Raw genomic sequence first — 23,926 nt, 5'->3', positions numbered from 1 at the left:
TAGCAATAATTATGTATCGTAACACATGCATGCTATATACATACAGTAATATTGAAAATGCAAGTTAAAAATCTATCGGTTCCAAGTCAATATTCTGAATAATAACATAGTTCTATATAGGAATAAAGTCAACCCCATTCATTGAATTGACGCTCAAACAGAAGCGAGTCCTTAGGAGAATGTCAGAGAAGACAGCAGTCCAGGCCTATTAGTAGACGCTTCCTCTTGCATATTCATGAGCCCCATAAGCCTCTTCTCAGGTGAAAGGATAATGGTGATTCTATCTGTGCTAGCCATCGCAATCTCCAAATCCTAAATGAAACCTGGTGTCGCGTCACGAAAATTCTTCTTCAACACTCACATGGAGGAATTTTTCCTCTTCTAGGTATTATATGGGTCTGTACCATTGCGTAACTTTTGGCTATGGTTGGAACCTGTTGGTGGAAAAATTATATCACACTGGATATGCAGGCTGAGAATTGTGGAAGGATTCTGTAAAGGATTATAGGACATTAAGGAGGTGAGTGACCTACTGCTAGACCTTTACTGATAGCCTCTATAATAAATGTCATGTATATGTAATGTATTAATGATAATAATAATAATAATTATTATATTTTTATTATATTATTTATTTATTTTAATTTATTTATTATTATATTTAATAATTATATTTAATAATTATTATATTTATTTTATTTATTATATATGCAAATAATCATATATATATATATATATATATATATATATATATAATTAATTATTGTTAATTATATGTATTTTATTTATTATTTATATATATATATATATATATATATATATATATAATAATAATAATAATTAATTTATATATGTATATATATAATCCCTAATGTTAGATTTTCCTATTAAACATTACTAAACAGGCACTACATGTTATTTGCGTCTCTTCACAGACATAACTTGCTAAATTGGTGCCACTTCACCGATTCTGGTGCTGTTGTAACTTTTCTGTAGCCCCCACCATTCCTGAGCAACCATTTCTGTTAGTTTCAGCATCCAATATGTTAATTGAAGATTGTTGGAAGTAGTGAAAGGTCCTCTTTAATAACTGCATGGTGCTAGCCATGGACCACCACATTTATGAATCTCCAGAATATCCTGCCAAACTGGCAGTAGTTGTAAGACATTGATGACTGGACTGTAGTTCCATACGTTGATCTAACAGACAGCATTAAACACAATAAGTTTTTAAGGTAGTCCTGGGACCCCATAGCTGTAGAGCCCTAGTATCTATGTCTCTGACACATGACCTCTTGATGGCCATAATTCTTTGGGGAAGTGTTAATATCTTTATACCCTATCAGCTATAACCCGCGACTTCGTCCAGTGTCCCCTCACCCTCGCGCGAACCACCTGCAGCGCAGCACGTAGCCCTCCACGGCCCTTTCCTTGCAGCCGATGCGGGCCCCTCCCACAGCATCGTGGGCTGGGACCCCATGGCCCCCCTGCTGCACATCTGGCCCTCCCCTTTCCCCCCACCCGCGCTCTGGCTCTCCCCTTACCCCCCACCCGTGTCCCCAGCCCCTCCTCCCCCCTTTAGAGATTACGGTCACCTCCTACATCTACCTCTTCCCCCCATCACCACCCACCCGTGACCCTGGTTACCCTCCAACCCCTTTCCACATGTGCAATCGGGACTCCCTCCCCCCTACTTACCTTCTGCCCTCTCATGCCTAACCCCTACCACAAGCACCTCCCCGAAACCAGCACCCCCCCCCCCCCGGCCCCTACCCATCACCTGTGCCCACCCCTACCCCTCTCCTCTCTTAAGCAACCCGCCGATCCCTGTTCCCGCAGCACTCACCATGTGGATGCTGGGGAGGTATGTGTCTCGTGGCCGCAGCTTCAGTGAGCATGTGCGGTCCTTTCCGTGCTGTGTGTGTTCCCGGTCGCATAGTTCGCGGGTAGGTGCGGCTGGGCTTGTTCGGGCCGGTTGCGCTGCTGCATGCTACGCCGGTCTGAGGCAATGTGTTGGCCACGCCCACAATTCTTCGCCAACCTATGGGCCGCTGTGCTGGCTCCCTATCCTGCCCACACACCGCCATGCACCAATAGGAGTGGCGTGTAACTACCTGCGCTGACATCATGGCTGGGCCGACAGCGGAGTAAGAGACAACTTTGGAGGGTCGCAGTGGCATTTTGGGGTGAGTGACACACTTTTAAAGTAGCCTATTTTTCCTTCCTGGCCAATATGTAGGGGTGTGTGAAATTTCTAGGAAATCTATTCAGCCGTTCCGCTGTGATTGAGGAACAAACATCAAAACACACAAACCCACAAATATCCAAACACAAAAACTTTCACATTTATAATATTAATAGGATATTAGGAGAAAGGTTATCCCATTTCAGCACATCAACACTTCATATACTTGGTTCATTACATGGTCAGCAAGTCACTCCAAAATCAGTGGACTTTACCTTGAGAGCCACAGTTGAAAATTTTTGTATAGACATATCAAACACTAAGCAGGAAAACCTTTACCTATAGTTTTTCTTCCAAAATTGAAAGGATATGAAAAATATTCTAATATCTTTGTAATATGATATATAAATGATCGAATATTTACATTATGTAAGAAATACAGAATTATTAGCTTCTCCTAAGCAAGGCTGTTTTAATACATTGGTGGGTGCAAAGGTTTCATAAGTGCCCCCCCCCCATCACTTAGAAATCATACCTAACCCGACCCCTACTTCACCATTTTCTTCCATTCATCTACAAACAGAAGAGTGGGAGTTGGGGCAGCCATTGGCTCTATGGCTAAAGTAGCTCTGCTCCTAAGTCTATATATTCACGTGAACCATATACATATAGTCGTGAACAAATAAGCCACAGGAGTCACTTTTGATGGTTAAAAACAAAGCCATAACAGTATTAACAGTCCAACATTAACATTAAGAAATATGTGCATCAGCTGACAAGGGAAGCCCATTCCCAGACAATTCACTTTTCGGGGGGCATGTCCTAATATCCCTCCTGGGCTTCCTCACTGCCGGCTGCTCACTAACAAAAGAACGCTATACAATACAACCCGTATAGTAGGCCCAACTAAACTAATACAAAACTTCTAACCACAAAAAAACCAATATACCTGGCCACAGCCATGTCCAAAATCCCAACAGAATGGGGGAAGGTGGGAAATGAGCTGGTCGGAGTCATGTGACCAAAGATTATAGAAAGATATTATATTTACATTTTATGGCCAGAAGAGCCATTACACCTACTGTATGTGAGCTTGTGGAACTTCCTATTCCAAAACCATAGGCATTTAGAAGAAACTGGACCCTATTAGAAGGTTTTGCACAAGATTTCAGAGTATTTCTGTGAGAATTTGTTCCCCTTTTAGTGAAACGAGCATTTGTGAGGTCAGGCATTGATGTGGGAGGACAAGGTCTTGTTTGCAAACAGCACTCCCAAAGATGTTTGATGGGTCAGGATATAGCTATAGGAGGTGCCAAGGTAGCAATTACTACCAGGCCCTGAAGCCTGAGTGGGCTCATTATCCTTTCTACTGGATAACTAGACATCAGTATTATACATAGCACATGGTATCTGAGGGCCCTGTTCCTGATTTAGTATTTTTTATATATATGCAACACCAGCAAAATGCTTCCCAGACTGTGAGTCGGGCTTCACTGGTGAGGTGCAGTGCTCTGCCAGGGACTCTAAAACAGAATACACTGATAATGTCAGCCTTACCGCATCAGTGCAGGCTCTGTGGCTAGAAGAGCTGAAGGACCTGTCTTGAGAAGTGTCTACAGGTCCTGCACTGGGAACAGTCCAGCTGGAGACTACAGGTCCTGCACTGAGCACAGTACAGCTGGAGACTATAGGTCCTGCACTGGGAACAGTACAGCTGGAGACTACAGGTTCTGCACTGGGAACAGTACAGCTGGAGAGTATGGGTCCTGCACTGGGAACAGTACAGCTGGAGACTACTGGTCCTGCACTGGGAACAGTACAGCTGGAGACTATAGGTCCTGCACTGGGAACAGTACAGCTGGAGACTACAGGTCCTGCACTGGGAACAGTACAGCTGGAGACTACAGGTCCTGCACTGGGCACAGTACAGCTGGAGACTACAGGTCCTGCACTGGGAACAGTACAGCTGGAGACCACAGGTCCTGCACTGGGAACAGTACAGCTGGAGACTACAGGTTCTGCACTGAGCACAGTACAGCTGGAGACTATAGGTCCTGCACTGGGAACAGTACAGCTGGAGACTACAGGTTCTGCACTGAGCACAGTACAGCTGGAGACTATAGGTCCTGCACTGGGAACAGTACAGCTGGAGACTACAGGTTCTGCACTGGGAACAGTACAGCTGGAGAGTATGGGTCCTGCACTGGGAACAGTACAGCTGGAGACTACTGGTCCTGCACTGGGAACAGTACAGCTGGAGACTATAGGTCCTGCACTGGGAACAGTACAGCTGGAGACTACAGGTCCTGCACTGGGAACAGTACAGCTGGAGACTACAGGTCCTGCACTGGGCACAGTACAGCTGGAGACTACAGGTCCTGCACTGGGAACAGTACAGCTGGAGACCACAGGTCCTGCACTGGGAACAGTACAGCTGGAGACTACTGGTCCTGCACTGGGAACAGTACAGCTGGAGACTACAGGTTCTGCACTGGGAACAGTACAGCTGGAGAGTATGGGTCCTGCACTGGGAACAGTACAGCTGGAGACTATAGGTCCTGCACTGGGAACAGTACAGCTGGAGACTACAGGTCCTGCACTGGGAACAGTACAGCTGGAGACTATAGGTCCTGCACTGGGAACAGTACAGCTGGAGACTACTGGTCCTGCACTGGGAACAGTACAGCTGGAGACTATAGGTCCTGCACTGGGAACAGTACAGCTGGAGACTACAGGTCCTGCACTGGGAACAGTACAGCTGGAGACTACAGGTCCTGCACTGGGCACAGTACAGCTGGAGACTACAGGTCCTGCACTGGGAACAGTACAGCTGGAGACTACAGGTCCTGCACTGGGAACAGTACAGCTGGAGACTACAGGTCCTGCACTGGGAACAGTACAGCTGGAGACTACAGGTCCTGCACTGGGAACAGTACAGCTGGAGAGTACAGGTCCTGCACTGGGAACAGTACAGCTGGAGACCACAGGTCCTGCACTGGGAACAGTACAGCTGGAGACCACAGGTCCTGCACTGGGAACAATACAGCTGGAGACCACAGGTCCTGCACTGGGAACAGTACAGCTGGAGACCACAGGTCCTGCACTGGGAACAGTACAGCTGGAGACTACAGGTCCTGCACTGGGAACAGTACAGCTGGAGACTACAGGTCCTGCACTGGGAACAGTACAGCTGGAGACTACAGGTCCTGCACTGAGCACAGTACAGCTGGAGACCACAGGTCCTGCACTGGGAACAATACAGCTGGAGACCACAGGTCCTGCACTGGGAACAGTACAGCTGGAGACTACTGGTCCTGCACTGGGAACAGTACAGCTGGAGACTATAGGTCCTGCACTGGGAACAGTACAGCTGGAGACTACAGGTCCTGCACTGGGAACAGTACAGCTGGAGAGTACAGGTCCTGCACTGGGAACAGTACAGCTGGAGACTACAGGTCCTGCACTGGGAACAGTACAGCTGGAGAGTACAGGTCCTGCACTGGGAACAGTACAGCTGGAGAGTACAGGTCCTGCACTGGGAACAGTACAGCTGGAGACTAAAGGTCCTGCACTGGGAACAGTACAGCTGGAGACTACAGGTCCTGCACTGGGAACAGTACAGCTGGAGACTACAGGTCCTGCACTGAGCACAGTACAGCTGGAGACTACAGGTCCTGCACTGGGAACAATACAGCTGGAGACCACAGGTCCTGCACTGGGAACAGTACAGCTGGAGACTATAGGTCCTGCACTGGGAACAGTACAGCTGGAGACTACAGGTCCTGCACTGGGAACAGTACAGCTGGAGAGTACAGGTCCTGCACTGGGAACAGTACAGCTGGAGAGTACAGGTCCTGCACTGGGAACAGTACAGCTGGAGAGTACAGGTCCTGCACTGGGAACAGTACAGCTGGAGACTACAGGTCCTGCACTGGGAACAGTACAGCTGGAGAGTACAGGTCCTGCACTGGGAACAGTACAGCTGGAGAGTACAGGTCCTGCACTCGGAACAGTACAGCTGGGAACTACAGGTCCTGCACTGGGAACAGTACAGCTGGAGACTACAGATCCTGCACTGGGAACAGTACAGCTGGAGACTACAGGTCCTGCACTGGGAACAGTACAGCTGGAGACTACAGGTCCTGCACTGGGAACAGTACAGCTGGAGAGTACAGGTCCTGCACTGGGAACAGTACAGCTGGAGACTACAGGTCCTGCACTGGGAACAGTACAGCTGGAGAGTACAGGTCCTGCACTGGGAACAGTACAGCTGGAGACTACAGGTCCTGCACTGGGAACAGTACAGCTGGAGACTACAGGTCCTGCACTAGGAATAAGATAACTGGAGTGTGCAGGTCCAATGCTGTAATCTGAATGCAGAGACATAATGGAGATAGGGGGCTCTTCTCTTATCTCCTCTCTGTTGTGAGGAAATGGGAATAGATCTGCGGCAAATTTGGAGGGTTTTATTTGGGGAGAATAGTGCTGCAAATGGGCTAAAGATGGAAAGGGGATGGCTGTACCTGCTATGAATTTTGTCCTTCATAGTGGTATTTGCTGGGGTGAGATGTTGTGCTGCACTGAGATGCTTGGCATGTTCGGAGAAGTATTTTGTGCTGCACTGTGGAGTTTGGTGTTGCTGTGGGAGCTACTGTATATGTAATGTATTGTGGTATTTGGTTGCCACTGATGAAGGTATTGTGTGTACAGCACAGTGACAATTGTTGCCACTATGGTAGTATTTCTTTGCTGGTAAGGTCCCAGCATCATTACATATTGGTGAGACCAGAGTCAATAAAGTATGACGGCACATGTGCGACTCCATGTTGGTGAAAATCACCATCCCACAGAACGATCTGTTCACATGACAGCCGAAAGTCTATTGAAGGCTTACAGGCTTTCAGCAGTATAGTTCTATTACAAGCTGTCATAGGCAGACTGTAATAAAACTCAATATACTCCAATGCATTCTTAGTATTGCAGTATATTGTACTAGTAAGCCTAGGGGGTCTAAAATAAAAGTAAAACAATGTTGAAAACAAAATAAAAAAAATTAAAAATAAAAGAAACATTTTTAAAAAGTTGATGAAAAAACATTTTGATATTTTGTAGTTCAGGCATTTTGAGATGCAGGCATGCCTAATATGTTTATGTGTTTATGGAGAAGATGATAAGTAAATATATATAAACACAATAGACATCCCTGCATCTCGAAATGCCTGAACTACAAAATATCAAAATATTTTCCCCAGATGGTGTGTTATAGGAAAAAAAAAACTTGAAGAAAAAACTAAGAAATCATCAAAAACAGGTATAGTTAAAAAAAAAACCAAAAAAACCCCCAAAACAACCAAATAAATAAAACTTAATTTCAGGCACGAAATGAGCAAAATAAAATACAGCCTTAAAGGGATTCTACCATTGAAGTGAATTTTTTTGGCGATCACATGTCGGAATAGCCTTTAGAAAGGCTATTCGTCTCTTACCTTTAGATGTGATCTCAGCCGCGCCGTTCCTTAGAAATACCGGTTTTTACCGGTATGCAAATTAGTTCTCTGGCACCGATGGGGGCGGGCCCCAGCACTGAAAATCTAATATTCTAAAGATTTATTATTACTGAATAAAATATGACATGGGAGCAGTCCAGGAACCTAGGAAGAACCATAGCCTCAGACTGAGAGGTCTTTAGGATCAAATTCTAATCCTAAACTAAACTTCTAAACCAAACCAGTATCAACTGAACGTAAAATGTTATAGGCATAGCAAAGCGGTGGGTGGAATGGTCTGCACTGGTACGTTGCAACATGTTATTTTAGCTTGGAGCTTGTTGGCATAAATTGCGTTCCGTGCCTTAATAAACTAGACAATAGCGCACCATGGGGTTACGTTTTTCATGGTTTGGATGTGAAAAGAGATAAGATCTGTGTTGCTTCAGCTTAGACATGGAATGCAATATTAGGAGAAAAGGACGTAAATCATAATAACATAATGTCATTGTTCAGCCACACTTTGCTTGTTATAGCCACAATTTTAGATTTAGGAGTGTAAGAGAATTTATGCCCTATCGCTGGATCCTGTATCATGTTTTTTCCCAGTATTAAAATGAGCGGATGATTTTGAGAAAAATCTGTATGCACAGTTATTACAATATATTTGTTGTGGCCATCAATACTGTATGGTGACATTATGTAGTTTATCAAAAATGAACATGTGTAACGGTTGCCACTAGGGTTGAGCCGATCTTGACTTTTCAGGATTGATTTTGAAATCCGATTTCCGATCATTTTTCATTCGAACCCGATCTCGATCCCAATTCCAATCCCAATGCAAGTCAATGGGATTTTTTTACTAATCGGAGATCAGATTTTAAAAACAATCCTATTCACTATACAGCATGGAATCTAACAATTGAACGCTTTAATTGTTAGAATCCACGCTGTGTAGTGATTTTTTTAATCACTAAGTAGCCAGAGGATTTTTTTTTTTAATCCTCTGGCTACTTAGTCCCCCCTGGTGTCCACTTACCTGCAGAGATGGCTGGTCCGGTGCCCGGTGTTCTCGTTCTTCTTCACCTCGCTGCCTCCCAGGTTAGGAGAGTGTGGGTGGGTACTGGGAGGGGAGACATCACAAGCCCCACCTTCTTCCTAGCTCTTTAACCCCTTAAGGACCAGGCCATTTTTTGGTTTCGCATTTTCGTTTTTCCCTCCTCACATTTCAAGAGCCATAACTTTTTCATTTTTCAGTTCACAGAGTCACATGATAGCTTATTGTTTGCGGGACAAATTGTACTTTGTAATGGCACCATTCAATATGCTGTGCAATGTACTGGGAAGCTGGAAAAAAATTCAGAATGAGGCGCAATTGGAGAAAAAATGCATTTGCGCCATTTTCTTATGGGTTTAATTTTTACAGCATTCACTGTTTGGTACAAATGACATGTTACCTGTGTTCTACGTGTCAGTACAAACGCGGTGATACCAAATTTATATAGTATTTGAAATTTTTTGATACTTTTAAAAAAATGATAAACTTTGCAAAATAGAAAAAAAAATTTGTGTCATCATGTTCTAACACCTGTAACTTTTTCATATTTCCATGTATGGAGCTGGTTGTGGTGTCTTTTTATGCGGGACAAGATGACGTTTCTATTGATACCATTTGGGGAAAGATCCGATGGTTTGATCACTTTTTATTCAATTTTTTATAGGAGGCAAAGTGTTGAAAAAAACGCTTTTTGGCTGTTTTTATTTTTTTTGCCGCTACGCCGTTCGCAGTACGGGATAAATGTTTTAATATTCTAATAGTTCAGGCATTTTGGAGCGCAGGGATACCTAATATGTTTATGTTTAATGTTCTTTAATTACTTTTATAGCTGATCTAGGGAAAGGGGGGTGATTTGAACTTTTATATTTTTTTTATTTTTTTAATACTTTTAAAAACTTTTTTTTTCTTCTGTTACATTTATGATCAGACCCCTTAGGTACCTTGAAACCTAGGGAGTCTGATCGCTCATACTATTCACTGCAATACTACAGTACTGCAGTGAATAGCAGAATCCCAGCACTTCTATTAGACGATGCCTCTGGCATCGTCTAATAGATCTAGTGCAGAGACAAGCCTGGAAGCCTTCAATAGGCTTCCGGCTGTCATAGCAACCGATCACCGCCCTCTTGTGACGTTCAGGAGGGCGGCGATCGGCGAAACATGGCGGCGCCCATGCCGCCGGCGCCGTTTACACACTGCGGTCACGTTTGACCGCAGTGTGTAAAGGGTTAACAGCAGCGATCGGCTCGGGCACCGACCGCTGCTGTTATTGGCAGGTTCTGGCTGTATGATACAGCCGGCATCTGCCGTGTATGGAGCGAGCTCAGCGTGTGAGCTCGCTCCATACATCCCCATGCGACCCATGACGTACAGTTACGTCAAGGGTCGCTAAGGGGTTAACACTAACCTGGGAGGCAGGGGCAGCGAGGCGAAGAAGAACGAGAACACCGGGCACCGGACCAGCCATCTCTGCAGGTAAGTAGCTACCAGAGATGTTAGCTAGTCTCCAATTAGAATGAATGGACGCAGCCAGGGTGCTGGGGGTTAAGGCTGTGTGCCGGCTGCTTCCATTCATTCCTATGGAGCCGCAGCGGAACCTTCACACTGAGTATACACTCCGCTCAGAATGAGCAGAGCGTATACTCAGTGTGAAGGCTAACATTGTTAGCTTTTCCCACAATGCTTGGCCAGTAGCAAAGCATTGTGGGAAATAATCACCGATCTCGATCCCACCTAAAAAGATTGTGTTCAGAATTCTGATTGCGATCGTGAAATTTTCTCGATCGCCGATCGGAATCTCATCTTTTCTGAACACGATTGCTCAACCCTAGTTGCCAGACATGTAGAGGTAATGTGTAGCTCCTATATCCCCAGGTTTATCCATAAGACTGAACCTGATGAAGGTAGTGACTACTTTCTGCTGTCATATAGTTTAATGAAGTGTAGAGAAAAGCTGGCAGGTGAAGAATTGTCCATCTATGTACAGCTGACTATCACGTAGACAGAGTTTCATACTGCTTATGGCATTTTCAATGACATCACCATTTCTACATAGTGACATTTATGCATTAACATCCATTTCCACATTACCACCGCCCAACCAGCTACCTCCCCCTCCACTATCAAAGGTAACCTACCTAGAGCCCAAGTAGATATAGATGTATAGGAGCAGTAATAAAGTCATAAACACGCTCATTTTACCCCATTTTCACATTTCTACATGGTGATATGATTTTTATGACATCAGATTTACTTTTGTACAGTTTTGTATACTTTACTATAAGTTAATTTATTGAATATAAACTCCAAAGCCATATACCCAAAATTTTGGAAAAGAGAAAGAGGAACATATCAAGCACCTAATTAAAACGACACCAACTATAACGAATAACGGTGACAACTACTGATTCATAAATTATCTGAAAATACACTACTGTTCAATAGAACTTAGAAATTTTCTTATTTTTGAAAGAAAAGCACAGGTTTTTTTTCAATGAAGATAACATTAAATGAATCAGAAATACGCTCTATACATTGTTAATGTGGTAATGACTCTTCTAGCTGCAAATGTCTGGTTTTTAATGCAATATCTACATAGGTGTATAGAGGTCCATTCCCAGCAGCCATACTCCAGTATTCTAATGGTACATTGTGTTTACTAACTGTGTAAGAAGGCTAATGGATGTTTAGAAACCCCTTGAAAACCCTTGTACAAGCATGTTAGCACAGCTGAAAACAGTTTTGCTTGTTAGAGAAGCCATAAAACTGACCTTCCTTTCAGCTAGTTGAGAATCTGGAGCATTACATGTGTTGGTTCGCTTAAACTCTCAAAATGGCCAGAAAAAGAAAACTTTCATGTGAAACTCCACAGTCTATTCTTGTTCATAGAAATGAAGGCTATTCCATGCGAGAAATTGCCAAGAAACTGAAGATTTCCTACAGCGGTGTGTACTACTCCCTTCAGAGGACAAACAGGCTCTAAACAGAGTAAGAAGAGAACTGGGAGGCCTCGCTGCACAACTGAGCAACAAGACAAGGACATTAGAGTCTCTAGTTCGAGAAATCGACACCTCACAGGTCCGCAACTGGTAGCTTCATTAAATAGCACCCACCAAACGCCAGTGTCTACAGTGAAGAGGCGGCTCCGGGATGCCGGCCTTCAGGGCAGAGTGGCAAAGAAAAAGCCATATCTGAGACAGACTAATAAAAGGAAAAGATTAATATGGGCAAAAGAACACAGACAGAGGAAGATTGGAAAAAAGTGTTATGGACAGATGAATCGAAGTTTGAGGTGTTTGGATCACACAGAAGAACATTTGTGAGATGCAGGACAACTGAAGAGATGCTGGAAGAGCCTGATGCCATCTGTCAAGCACGGTAGAGGTAATGTGATGATCTAGGGTTGATTTAGTGTTGGTAAAGTGGGAGATTTGTACAAGGTAAAAGGGATTTTGAATAAGGAAGGCTATCACTACATTTTGCAGCGCCATGCCATACCCTGCGGACAGCGCTGGATTGGAGCCAATTTCATCCTAAAACAGGACAATGACCCAAAACCACCTCCAAATTATACAAGAACTATTTAGGGAAGAAGCCGGCAGCTGGTATTCTATCTGTAATGGAGTGGCCAGCGTCGTCACCAGATCTCAGCCCCATTGAGCTGTTGTGGGAGCAGCTTGACCATATGGTGCACAAAAAGTGCCCATCAAGCCAATCCAACTTGTAGGAGAGACTTCTGGAAGCATGGGGGGAAATTTCTCCAGATGACCCCAGCAAATTATCAGCTGGAATTCCAAAGGTCTGCAAGGCTGGGATTGCTGCAAATGGAGCATTCTGTGACAAAAGCAAAGTCTGAAGGAGACAATTATTATTTCAAATAAAAATCATTATTTCTAACCTTATCAATGTCTTGACCATATGTTCTAGTCATTTATCAACTCATATGACCCCAAACTTTTGAAAAGTAGTGTACATCCACAGCTGTACTAAATACTCTCTGTTCCCTTGTGCACCCTTTGCGTGGCTTTATTTTACTTGTTTTTCCTGGTATCACTGTTATTTACATGCAGAGAATTACTGGACAAACTACATTTCCCATGATTCACCTGTGTCACTCTCTTTTTACCCCTCCCTTCTCCACTCTACTCTTCAATGAAATGACAGGTAATAAATCACTCACATTTGAGATCATGTGCTGCTGTGATGTTTATATTGCTCACAGGGAGGGGTAGTGAACTTGCAAATGAAATGTCACTCCTGGGTTTATTCCAGTTTTAGTTTATGCCAGACAATCCCTTTAATTCTTACAATATATATATATATATATATATATATATATATATATACACATATATATATATATATATATATACATATATATATATATATATATATATATATATATATATATATATATATATATATATACACACATTTTAGTGTAGTTACTAAACTGCCTAGGGGTCTTGAACTCCAGGGGGTTTGATCACTAATACAATGCATTGCAATGATAAGTGGATCACCAGCCCAGGATCTCTTTTCAGGAGCTGGAGATGCACCCAAAAATGGCGGTGCTATACTCTGCTGGAAAAATGGCGCCTTGGTCAACTTTGATTGAGGTGCCATGGGATAATACCTGTGGTCAGTGCGGGCACTAAATGCAAGGATTGACATGGGTCTCCACTGAATTATACAATTATGGCGGCTGCTTTATTTAATCAACATCCGACATCTCAACTCACACTATTACAGTGGATTTCAGGATAAGGTTAAGAAATTGCTAAAATTGTTGCAATTTCACTCTAGAATTGAGGGGTGATGTAATAAGTGGAGTAAAATTTCAGGATAGAAGTGTTGGGGTATGTTTCTATGAATTTGGTGAGGAATTTAAGGTGGTCTTCTGCCTCAAAAATCATCCCTGTAGAACCAGCAATGGAAAGTTGAAGCCAAGTCTCAGCTTTCCGCTGCAAGCTCATATACTATGGGGCAAATCAAGAGTAGTCTTGCGCTAAAATTTCAGTGGCAATTCAGCCACAGAAACCATGGCAAGATCGAGCAGGATACTTTTTTTGGAGGCACATAAGTTGGCAAAGATACTTAAAGGAGTTATTTGGTTTCTAGTATTGATGGGCTTTCCTTAGGATAGGTCTTCAATAGTAGATCTATAGGGATCTGACACCCATCACCTGTACCACGTCAGCGCTGCTCCTGGTAATGTTGATATACCGTAAGCCACGTTGCTCACTCATGCATAAAAACTATAGGCACGGCAGCGCTTCTCTATAAACTTCAATGGGATGAATACTCGCTGCTACAGTTTGTACGATGAGTGTGCAGCGTGCCTCGCAGTATGTCAACATTACCAAGGGCAGCCCTGTCTTGGTACAGGTGATCAATTTGGGACAGGCCATCAATTTTAGGAACCAGATAACCTCTTACATTATTTCATTTTACATGCATTCAGCAATAAAGCACTTAAAGGGGTTTTCCGGGTCTAAAGTCTTAAAGACCTATTGTCAGGTCAGGTCATCAATATTACTTTGAGACTAATACACATTTTGGTTTCCACAAAGTTTGCTTTATAAGAACCAGATGTTTCTATGCCATACTGAAGTACAATTCTAAGCATTTTATACGTTTTTGCACTTTTATTGACAGATACGTTAATGTTAGTTAGCTTATTCACCCTGGCATGCACCCTGGATATCAGCTTCTGGGCAAATCCTGGGCAAAACAGTATTCAAGTGAATGGGACTGAGGTGCAATGCCAAGCACAGTCTCTAGGCAGTCGTTCAGCGCTGTCCTTTGTAAGATGAATCTGCTGCAACGCTGCAGTCTCTGCAAATAGATGATTGGTGGTGGTGCTGCGTGTCAGACCACCACCTATCTGATATTGATGATCTACCCCAAGGATAGTACATGAATATGTTATTTCTTTATCTAAGTGTAATGTCTCCTCCTGCTTGTGTCTCTACGCCGCCCTCCACTCGCACACTGCGGCGCTGGAGGCGTGTACAGTTTGATTCCTTGTTTAGAGTTATGTTCTGTAATTGAATTTCCACCACACCCATCTCCTGCACCTTGTTTCCCTCTGTTCATCAAATAGTTAATCTTAGCCTTGCCCGTGTGATTGACATTCTGTCTACCAATCAAGTCCAGGTCTTCCTATATACAGGTCATCAGTCCACACAGGTTTGCTGGCTATTGTGACTCTGTTCTGTGACTTTGTCCTCACCAGCTTCCTACTTCTCTTACTATTGTATTACTGACCTCTGGCTTTTCTTGCGACTATTCTTTTGGATTACGATTTTGTACTGCTTTGTCTCTCTGGCCTTAACTCTTGTTTGCTGACTTCACTTCTGTGTTGTTTTATCTTGTTTTGTTCAGTGTGACACTTATTTCTCTGAAGAGATTGCCGCCCAGTTGTCGTCTGTCGCCTAAAAAAGTTTAGTCTAGTAGGCAGGGACAGGGGCTGGGTCGAGTTTAGGACTCACTGTCTCTGTCTTTCCCTTCTTCCATTGTTCTAGAAGCAGCACTAGGGAATTGCACAACTAACCTCAAGGTTCCCCCCTGTTTAAGACAACTGTTGGGGTGGAGGCTATAGCTTGTTTTTTCATAAATACAAATGGAAATAACTAATCTAAACATGTATCATTTGGAGTAACTCTTTCATAACGTTCTCTTTTTATGTCTGCCAGTTCAGGTATTATTGCAATGTTAGTACAGTCTGCGTTTTTATAAAGAAAGTAACTAAGCGGGCATATTGAATCTAATATAAAAAAAATAATTTCTTTTGACTTTGTTGGGGGAGCTGATCGTCCCTGTCTAATTTTAGTTTTTTAATCCATTAGTTTTTTGGGTTTTTTTAATCCTGGTTCACATGAGTAGTAGAGATGGTAGAGTACAACTGAAGCTGGTATGTGTCGCGTCTGGTGCAGTGCGGGCGGGGGAGATAGCGGGAGCAGTGCTGGAGTCATGTCTCTTCTCACCATGTAATGCCTGTGTCTAGTCATAACCTTAGTAATAAATCTGAGCTGATGTGAATGGGCTCTAAAGTGGATTATGCGGAGCTCACGTTGATCTGTGTGTAGATAAGGATAAAAAATAAGAATTCTCCCTTTGGATAAATTATCACAAGAGTCCTATTAACTTCTCCATTACTTAATAGAGATGAGCGAACACTGTTCGGATCAGCCGATCCAAACAGCACACTCCCATAGAAATGAATGGAAGCACCTGTGACGCTGACTTTGCCGGCGGCCGGCCAGCGTCACAGGTGCTTCCATTCATTTCTATGGGAGCGTGCTGTTCGGTTCGGCTGATCCGAACAGTGTTTGCTCATCTCTATAATACTTAAATTTCTTTCTGAGGTCAGATATTGTACAAAATTCAGCAGTAACTGAAACCTATAACTCTTGGAAGGTCATTGACATTATAGCGGTGTACATTCAGGAGGTTAGATGGGAGTATGATAGACGATCAGTCACCTCAAGGAGGGGAATCGTTTTGGACACCTTGGTCCTCACTATGGGACCACAATATGTTCAAGTATGTTAAGCTGCCCATGTGCTTTAACCCCTTAAAGACCAAACCAATTTTCCTTTTTGCGTATTTGTTTTTTCCTCCCCACCTTCCAAGAGCACACTTTGTTTTATTTTTCGTTCCACAGGCTCACATGATGGCTTATTGTTTGTGGGACTAATTGTACTTTGTAATGGCGCCATTCAATACTGGGAAGCTGGAAGAAAATTCAGTATGAGTTGGAATTGGAAAAAAAACGCATTTGTGCCAATTTCAAATGGGTTTAATTTTTACGGCGTTCCGGTGGATAAATCACTTTTTATTCATTTTTTTTAGGAGGCAAAGTGCTGAAAATAATTGACATTTTTTCCCCCTGCTACGCCAATTACCATATGGGATAAATATTCTAATAGTTCGGAAGAACAGCTGCACTGCTCCAGCGGCCTCCCCAATCCACCGCTCAGTGACGGTGACCCTAAGCCAGTCCAGGACAGCTTGTCTGCATACCTTAGATAACTCACGGACCATAGACTATAATGGGGTCCATGTGGATTCCGCTTGATTTTTGCACGAAAAATTGGAGAGAAAAGTGCTGCTTGGACTTTTTTCATGCGGAGAGGGGAACAGAATGGCTTGAACACACATGTGAATCGGGCCTCAATTCCTGAGCCCTCTCCATGCATCCCCATAAATAATGACGTACTATTAAGTCCTTGGCGTTAAAGGCTTAAAGTGAGTCTTTCTCCGGGGTGAAGCATATTAAACCAATTTATTGCCTTCTTCCACTCTGTGCCTCTGTTGCTGAGCTATTCATTTATTTGACAAAATGCAAATGATCAGTCTGGAGCACTGAGGGCAGCACCATTATTCTAAGCTGCAACGTTCCGCACTGCTCTAATGTGCCGTTGCAAATGTGAGAGCACAAGGCCAGTCGAGATTTCAGCATAGCTCCCTGGCTGTGTCACCCAAAAAAGCAGGGGGAAGAAGGGCATTTTATGGCTGTGTGGGACATAGCACTTTGGAGCAATGGACCCTCTCTTGGTACCCCAGATTGCTCATTTGAATATTGTAAAATAAATTAATATCTCAGCAACTGAAGCATGGATTTTAACAGGGAAAAAAAAAACTTCCATTCAGATGAGTCTAATTGATCTACTTATTGCTTTAATATGCTACACTCTGGTGACAGACTCCCTTTTAGTAGTTATTTCTTCTGACCTACCTATAAACAAGCAGCTTTATATTTATATATATTTATATTTTACATGCTGAATAATTAATAAAAGCATAAATAATACTTATTTGAGCACAAACAGAATAGTGCCAAACCTCAATGCTTCGAGGTAAAAAATTATGGCCACAGGGGGCCACATGGTGGCTCAGTGGTTAGCACTGTAGCCTTGCAGCGCTGGAGCCCTGGTGTTCAAATCCCACCAAGGGCAAAAAAAACATCTGCAAGGAGTTTGTATGTTCTCCCCATGTTTGCATGGATTTCCATCCCATATTCCAAAGACATACTGATAGGGAAAAAATGTTCATTGTGAGCTCCATGTGGGGCTCACAATCTACATTTAAAAAAAAACAAAAAAAAAAACATTATGGCCACAATGTCTTTTCCCATAAAAGTAAATATTAAAGGAGTGGTACAAGACCAGATATTAATGGTCATTAAAGGGGTTGGCCACTTTCAGACCAATAGTGACAAACAAATGTACAATAAAAAGATATACAATTTTCCAATATACTTTCTGTATCAATTCCTCATGGTTTTCTAGATCTCTGCTTGCTGTCATTCATTCTGTTACTTCTAGAGGATAAAACTCTGACCGTGGTCATGTGATTTACGGTCCATGGTCATGTGATTTACGGTCCATGGTCATGTGATTTACGGTCCATGGTCATGTGATGAGCACACAGGTGCTGGTCACTAGATGGAGTTCGCATTCTTTTATTGTAGTTCTTGCATATTTTTGTAACTTTAGCTTTTACTCACCTCCCATCTGTAGGTTTCTATTGAAAGGGGCACGTACATACATAACATGACCCAACTACTATCATGCTTGTGCAAGGCCCCAGCCATATCCAGCTGGCCGTGACCCCTTACCCCTGCCGGCCCAGTCACAATTGCACACCCGCACACAATCGTTACGCCGCTGCTCACTCCTATTGTTTGATATGTTCATTATTACACTATAAAGTCTCATTTTGTCTGTACATGAGTCCTATGATTTTTTAAAGGGCGGTGGAATATGTATTATTCATATTTCTGCTTGTATTTCAGCTTGATCAATATGGTATTTGATTTTTTTTTTATCTCATAGAAAGGAGTCACAATGGCCAAATTAATTAACACACATCACAGCTTTGGAGCTGTCCCAAAAGTTTCCATCCAAGATATGGACGAAGAGATCGACAAAATGGAAAATGGTGAAAGCAGGTAAGGCACATGGGTCACATATATAATGAGAAAGGTCGTATACTTCTACCGTCTGCTCAATCCACTCCTGAGTTTGACTACAAAAAATATGGAACAAAAAAACACTTTTTCTACAACATGGGGTCTTAGTCTATTGCTGGGTTCACATCTCCTCCGCAGAAACAAAACCCTGTAACCACTATTTTAACGGTCCGGCTTTCCATCACTCGGGTCAGCCTGACGCAGATGTGGACCAAGCCTTAGGTTAGTTTCACACTACAACTTTTTGTCCTGATCCGTCAAAGGTTCAGAACCATGGATGTTTAATTTTTATGAATAAATGAATACACATGGGAAAGTTCACTTTAGGGTTGAGTAAAATCATCGTTATATCATTTATCACTTCCTTAGTCCAAGTCAAATCACTGTGTCATTGGATTGTAACATTTGTATATATATATATATATATATATATATATATATACAACATCAACAACGTAAATCCACCTAGGTAGAAACGTCAGAGTGCTACAAAACTAGGCATGCAGATATGTCTCAGATAGATATGTAAATGATTACAGGTGTGGGTCTTGCCACAATGTTTCCCCTGCTGCCCTATAAAAAGGCTCTTAGAGACTACTTTTGGGTAGTGTACCTCTCGGTGAGAGATCAGAAACATGCCCTCAAAGACATGGCTACCAATGCAAAACTGGACTAAGAGATAAGGCCATTCTGATCTAGATGTTAGGAGGTGTTGGGAGCAGGGGTTACATGAGGACCTGCACACATGGGGAACAGGCTTTTCATAGCCCAGACAGATCAATAGTAGAGAGGATTGTTTGAGCTTTCTAACAAGCGTGAACAGGTCCTATAGCTTCCTTGTGCACCACGGACACACAGGTAGGACCTTTATTACACACCCCTATCTCTGCCTGGACCATTTCTAGGTGCTTAGTTCAAGGAAATTGTTATCACAGAACCCATGACGTGTCCTGCCATTGACAGCCATCAATGGTAATCGAGCATTTATAGGACGCCATCTTCAGCCATCTACAAGTGCACAGGATCTACAGGCCAAGCTGCAACATCTGTGGGCAAATGTGTCGCAGAATGCTATACAAAACCTGTCTGCCTCCATGTTATGTAGTTATGCTAAATTGACAGTATTTATTGTACTCAACAGATTTCTGAATAAGCATGAAGACAGTGATGGTAAAGTACATCCAGAGGATCATGTCAAATGCTACAGCATATTCACAAGCAAGAATCGAATACATGCTGTTACTTCATCCCTACATCGGTAGGTACTTAGGGGTGGTTCTCACTTACGCCCGGTGTCCGGTGTGAGCATTCCGCCGGGTTTCCATCTTCAGTCCCGGTGAAACTGGACAGGGGACGGAAACGTGGCGGACTAGACGAACACGGGCGGTCACCTTTACAAACCCATTCAAGTGAATGTTAATTGTGCCGTAAAAATTACATCGCAGCTCGTTTCTATGGTTTACAGTGATGCTAAATTTATCCAGATGACAACCTCCCATTGACCATGTACATCTAGGGGGTTACCATCTAGTCCTCCAGGGTCGTAGGGGATGTAGATCAGATCTTCGGTTCATTTTAGGAGGCTGTATTCGCAACGTGGTGCCTCAGTCTTAAAAAGTTAAAAAAAATAATTCTGATTATGTATGACATCTGGTGTGCTACATAAAACTTTTTGATCATTTTTTAACTACTTTTCTTTGGAGATGCAACCAATAACCCATTCTAGCTTGGACTTTTCTATAGATTGTGATACTAATTATGTTTTTAAATAGTTAACAATTTTTCTTTCTTTTATTCTAGTGAACAACATCTTCCTGGCACGGCTGCAGTCTGTAATACCAATAACAGTAACAATAAGGATGAGTAAGTGTTAAGTACTTAGTGCAAAAAAAAAAATAAAAAAAAAATCATTGCTATAGAGGTGTCCCATGGTAGTAAGGAGTGACATACTGACAGTATAGGCCATGATTTATGATCACTAGGAGCCTGACTGCCCTCATAGCTGCCCTCATCACCTCCTGCCGCCTCCAACTCAAGAACATCCATCGAATCCGCTCCTTCCTCACCCCTGAAACTACCAAGATGCTCGTCCAGGCCCTCATAATCTCCCGCTTAGATTACTGCAACACCCTTCTCCATGGCCTCTCAGTGAACACTCTTGGCCCCCTACAGTCCCCATTAAACTGTGCTGCTCGCTTAATTCACCTCACTCCCTGATCTTCATCAGCTGCTCCCCTTTGCCGATCCCTTCACTGGATACCCATAGCCCAGCGAATAGAGTTCAAGTTACTAACGCTAACATACAAAGCCATCCACAACCTCTCGTGCATCCCCCATATTCTGGAACTCCTTACCAAGACACATAAGACTGACCCCCACAATCACAGGCTTCAAGAAGGCCCTGAAGACTCCCCTATTCAGGAAGGCCTACAACCTCCAATAACACTATCACCGCACTGCCATCTGTACAGTCTCCCCCTCTCCTTCTGTCTTTACCCCCCTTCCCCCATAGACTGTAAGCCCTCACGGGCAGGGCCCTCTACCCCACTGTGCCAGTCGATCATTGTTAGTATTATATCTACCAGTATATTTTTTGTATTGTATGTAACCCCCAAATGTAAAACACCATGGAATTAATATAATAATGTACAGCGCCATAGAATTAATATAATAATGTACAGCACCATGGAATTAATATAATAATGTACAGCACCATGGAATTAATATAATAATGTACAGCACCATGGAATTAATATAATAATGTACAGCACCATGGAATTAATATAATAATGTACAGCACCATGGAATTAATATAATAATGTAAAGCACCATGGAATTAATATAATAATGTACAGCACCATGGAATTAATATAATAATGTACAGCACCATGGAATTAATATAATAATGTAAAGCACCATGGAATTAATATAATAATGTACAGCACCATGGAATTAATATAATAATGTACAGCACCATGGAATTAATATAATAATGTAAAGCACCATGGAATTAATATAATAATGTACAGCACCATGGAATTAATACAATAATGTACAGCACCATGGAATTAATATAATAATGTAAAGCACCATGGAATTAATATAATAATGTACAGCACCATGGAATTAATATAATAATGTAAAGCACCATGGAATTAATATAATAATGTACAGTACCATGGAATTAATATAATAATGTAAAGCACCATGGAATTAATATAATAATGTCCAGCATCATGGAATTAATATAATAATGTAAAGCACCATGGAATTAATAGTGCTATATAAATAAACAATAATAATAATAATAATAATAATAATAATAATAATTTTTGACAAGTTAATTCCTGCATTTCTGTATTCATGGTCGTATCAATTGATCAAGACAAAAGTCTGACACCACTATGATGGCAGCTATGGCGGTTACAAAGCTACATTTAAATACCTGATATCTGCCATAAAAATATGGCGGATGTTGGGAAACGGTTAAAGAAAATCTTTAACTTTTGCACATTTTTAATTAGGGTTTTTTTCATACTATAAGGCTTCGGTCACACCTGCGTTGGGTGACCTTTTGCGCACTCCTGCAAGCAGGACTTTTCTCTCTGCCGATTTTGGACAGAAATCGGGCGGAAACCTAGCTGAACCTATTATAATCTATAGGGTTCACGGGTTTCCACTTTACAAACAGACTCCATTTTTCAGGTCCCCAAAGAATGGAAACCCCAGCACTAGTGTGAATCTAGTGTAAGGCGCACATTTTAGCAAGAAAAACGCCCCCATGTGTGGCATTAGCTGATAACCCCCTTTATCTTCCCTAGCATGCTAGTTAGTGACATTGACCCCTCTACTTCATTTGGCCACCATGGATGTTAAATTTAATGTGAAATATTTTCTTCCTAATTTTTCATACCCAAACCTGGATGCAGAGAGCACCATGATCGGAGGGCAAAAGATCAGATTACTCTTGAATATAATGTTATGAGATACACTAATGATGCTCCCTGACCTTATAAGATCGGAACACCCTTAAACTTTGAATTACGAGACAAAATAGCCTTAACCCGCATTTCTTATTTTTTTCAGGGAAGAAAAAAAGAAAAAGAAAAAAGAAAAAAAGGAGTATGTATAGAAAGTTTCTGAATCAGTTGATCGCTTTCTGTTTTAAAAGGGTATTCCCACGTCGCATACTCACCAGTCTTCACTGCTGTAAAATCTTCTTTCTTCCTGGTTTCTTGCGTCATTTGGTGGGCGGGGTTTCACATGCAACCTGTCGTTTAGCTGAAGGGCCTGTGATGTCATCAAAGGTCCTCAAACAACATTATATGCACAATATTGCACTATGAAGTACAGGCAGGAGCTACTACATTCTGTGTTACATACAGAGACTGCCTGTCTCTGCCATAATGAACACAATTGAATTAGCTAGCCTGATAACTGGGAGAACAGAAGACGAGTTCAGAAATGAAAGCAGCTCCTCTCCCCTATCTGAGTGCAGGACCTAGGTCACGTGGTGCAGACACAGGAATAGCTAGATACACAGGCTCGCTCCCATGCACTTAGCCCCTCCTCCCTCCCCCCTGAGAGCAGCAGATACATCACTTGACTTTTGAGCAGATAAGTCAAGGGCTGTGTCAACAATGAATTGAATAAAGTAAGATAGTGAACAAACAAAGCAGTTTTGCTGAAGCAGTGTATTTAGGAAAAGTCTTACATCCACATTAACAAGCAGTATCGATAGGATCCTTGTGATGGGACAACCCCTTTAAGTATCTTACCTAGCAAATAATTGTACATTGTACTTATATGGTGGGAAGTGGACTCTCTAGAGTTCCATATTACAGATGTTCCTCTAGATAAGACCTTTAAATGTCCTTTGTCTACTCAAACAATTTTGTAAATATCTATATTTTAAAATAGGAAATCTGATCATAAAAAGGAAAAGAAAAAAGACAAAGAAAAAAAGAAAGACAAAGAAAAACCAGCCAAAGACAAAAAAGAAAATAAGAAAGATAATGGAAAAGAGAAGGAAAAAGAGAAAGAGAAGGAAAAAGAAAAGACGGACAAGGACAAAGATAAAGACAAGGACAAAGATAAAGACAAGAAAGAGGAGTGAGTAGAATGCACAATACAGGGGGGCTATGGATATCTTACATCTTATAATTGTACTATAATATAATAAAAGGGTCCCTGGTACAGAAACTGTACATTCAAGTAAC

The 23,926-nt window shown here is 42.2% G+C and overlaps 1 protein-coding gene across 1 annotated transcript in view; it reads left to right on the top strand.

Annotated features, from left to right (window-relative positions):
• Positions 1-254: 254 nt before the first annotated feature.
• Positions 255-23,926, top strand: part of CNGA1 (cyclic nucleotide gated channel subunit alpha 1) — a 28,903-nt gene continuing 5,231 nt past the window's right edge. Inside the window, exons 1-6 of the mRNA XM_075261426.1 lie at positions 255-520; positions 18,571-18,686; positions 19,849-19,965; positions 20,508-20,570; positions 22,794-22,829; positions 23,628-23,819. Coding sequence (XP_075117527.1) covers positions 18,583-18,686; positions 19,849-19,965; positions 20,508-20,570; positions 22,794-22,829; positions 23,628-23,819 — 512 coding nt within the window. The 5' untranslated portion in view covers positions 255-520; positions 18,571-18,582. The remainder of the gene's footprint in view (positions 521-18,570; positions 18,687-19,848; positions 19,966-20,507; positions 20,571-22,793; positions 22,830-23,627; positions 23,820-23,926) is intronic.

The sequence above is a fragment of the Leptodactylus fuscus genome, chromosome 1 (assembly GCF_031893055.1).
Source record: "Leptodactylus fuscus isolate aLepFus1 chromosome 1, aLepFus1.hap2, whole genome shotgun sequence".
Classification (NCBI taxonomy): domain Eukaryota; kingdom Metazoa; phylum Chordata; class Amphibia; order Anura; family Leptodactylidae; genus Leptodactylus; species Leptodactylus fuscus.
Note: the sequence above shows the minus strand (reverse complement) of the source record. Positions and strands in the feature narration are given on the sequence as shown.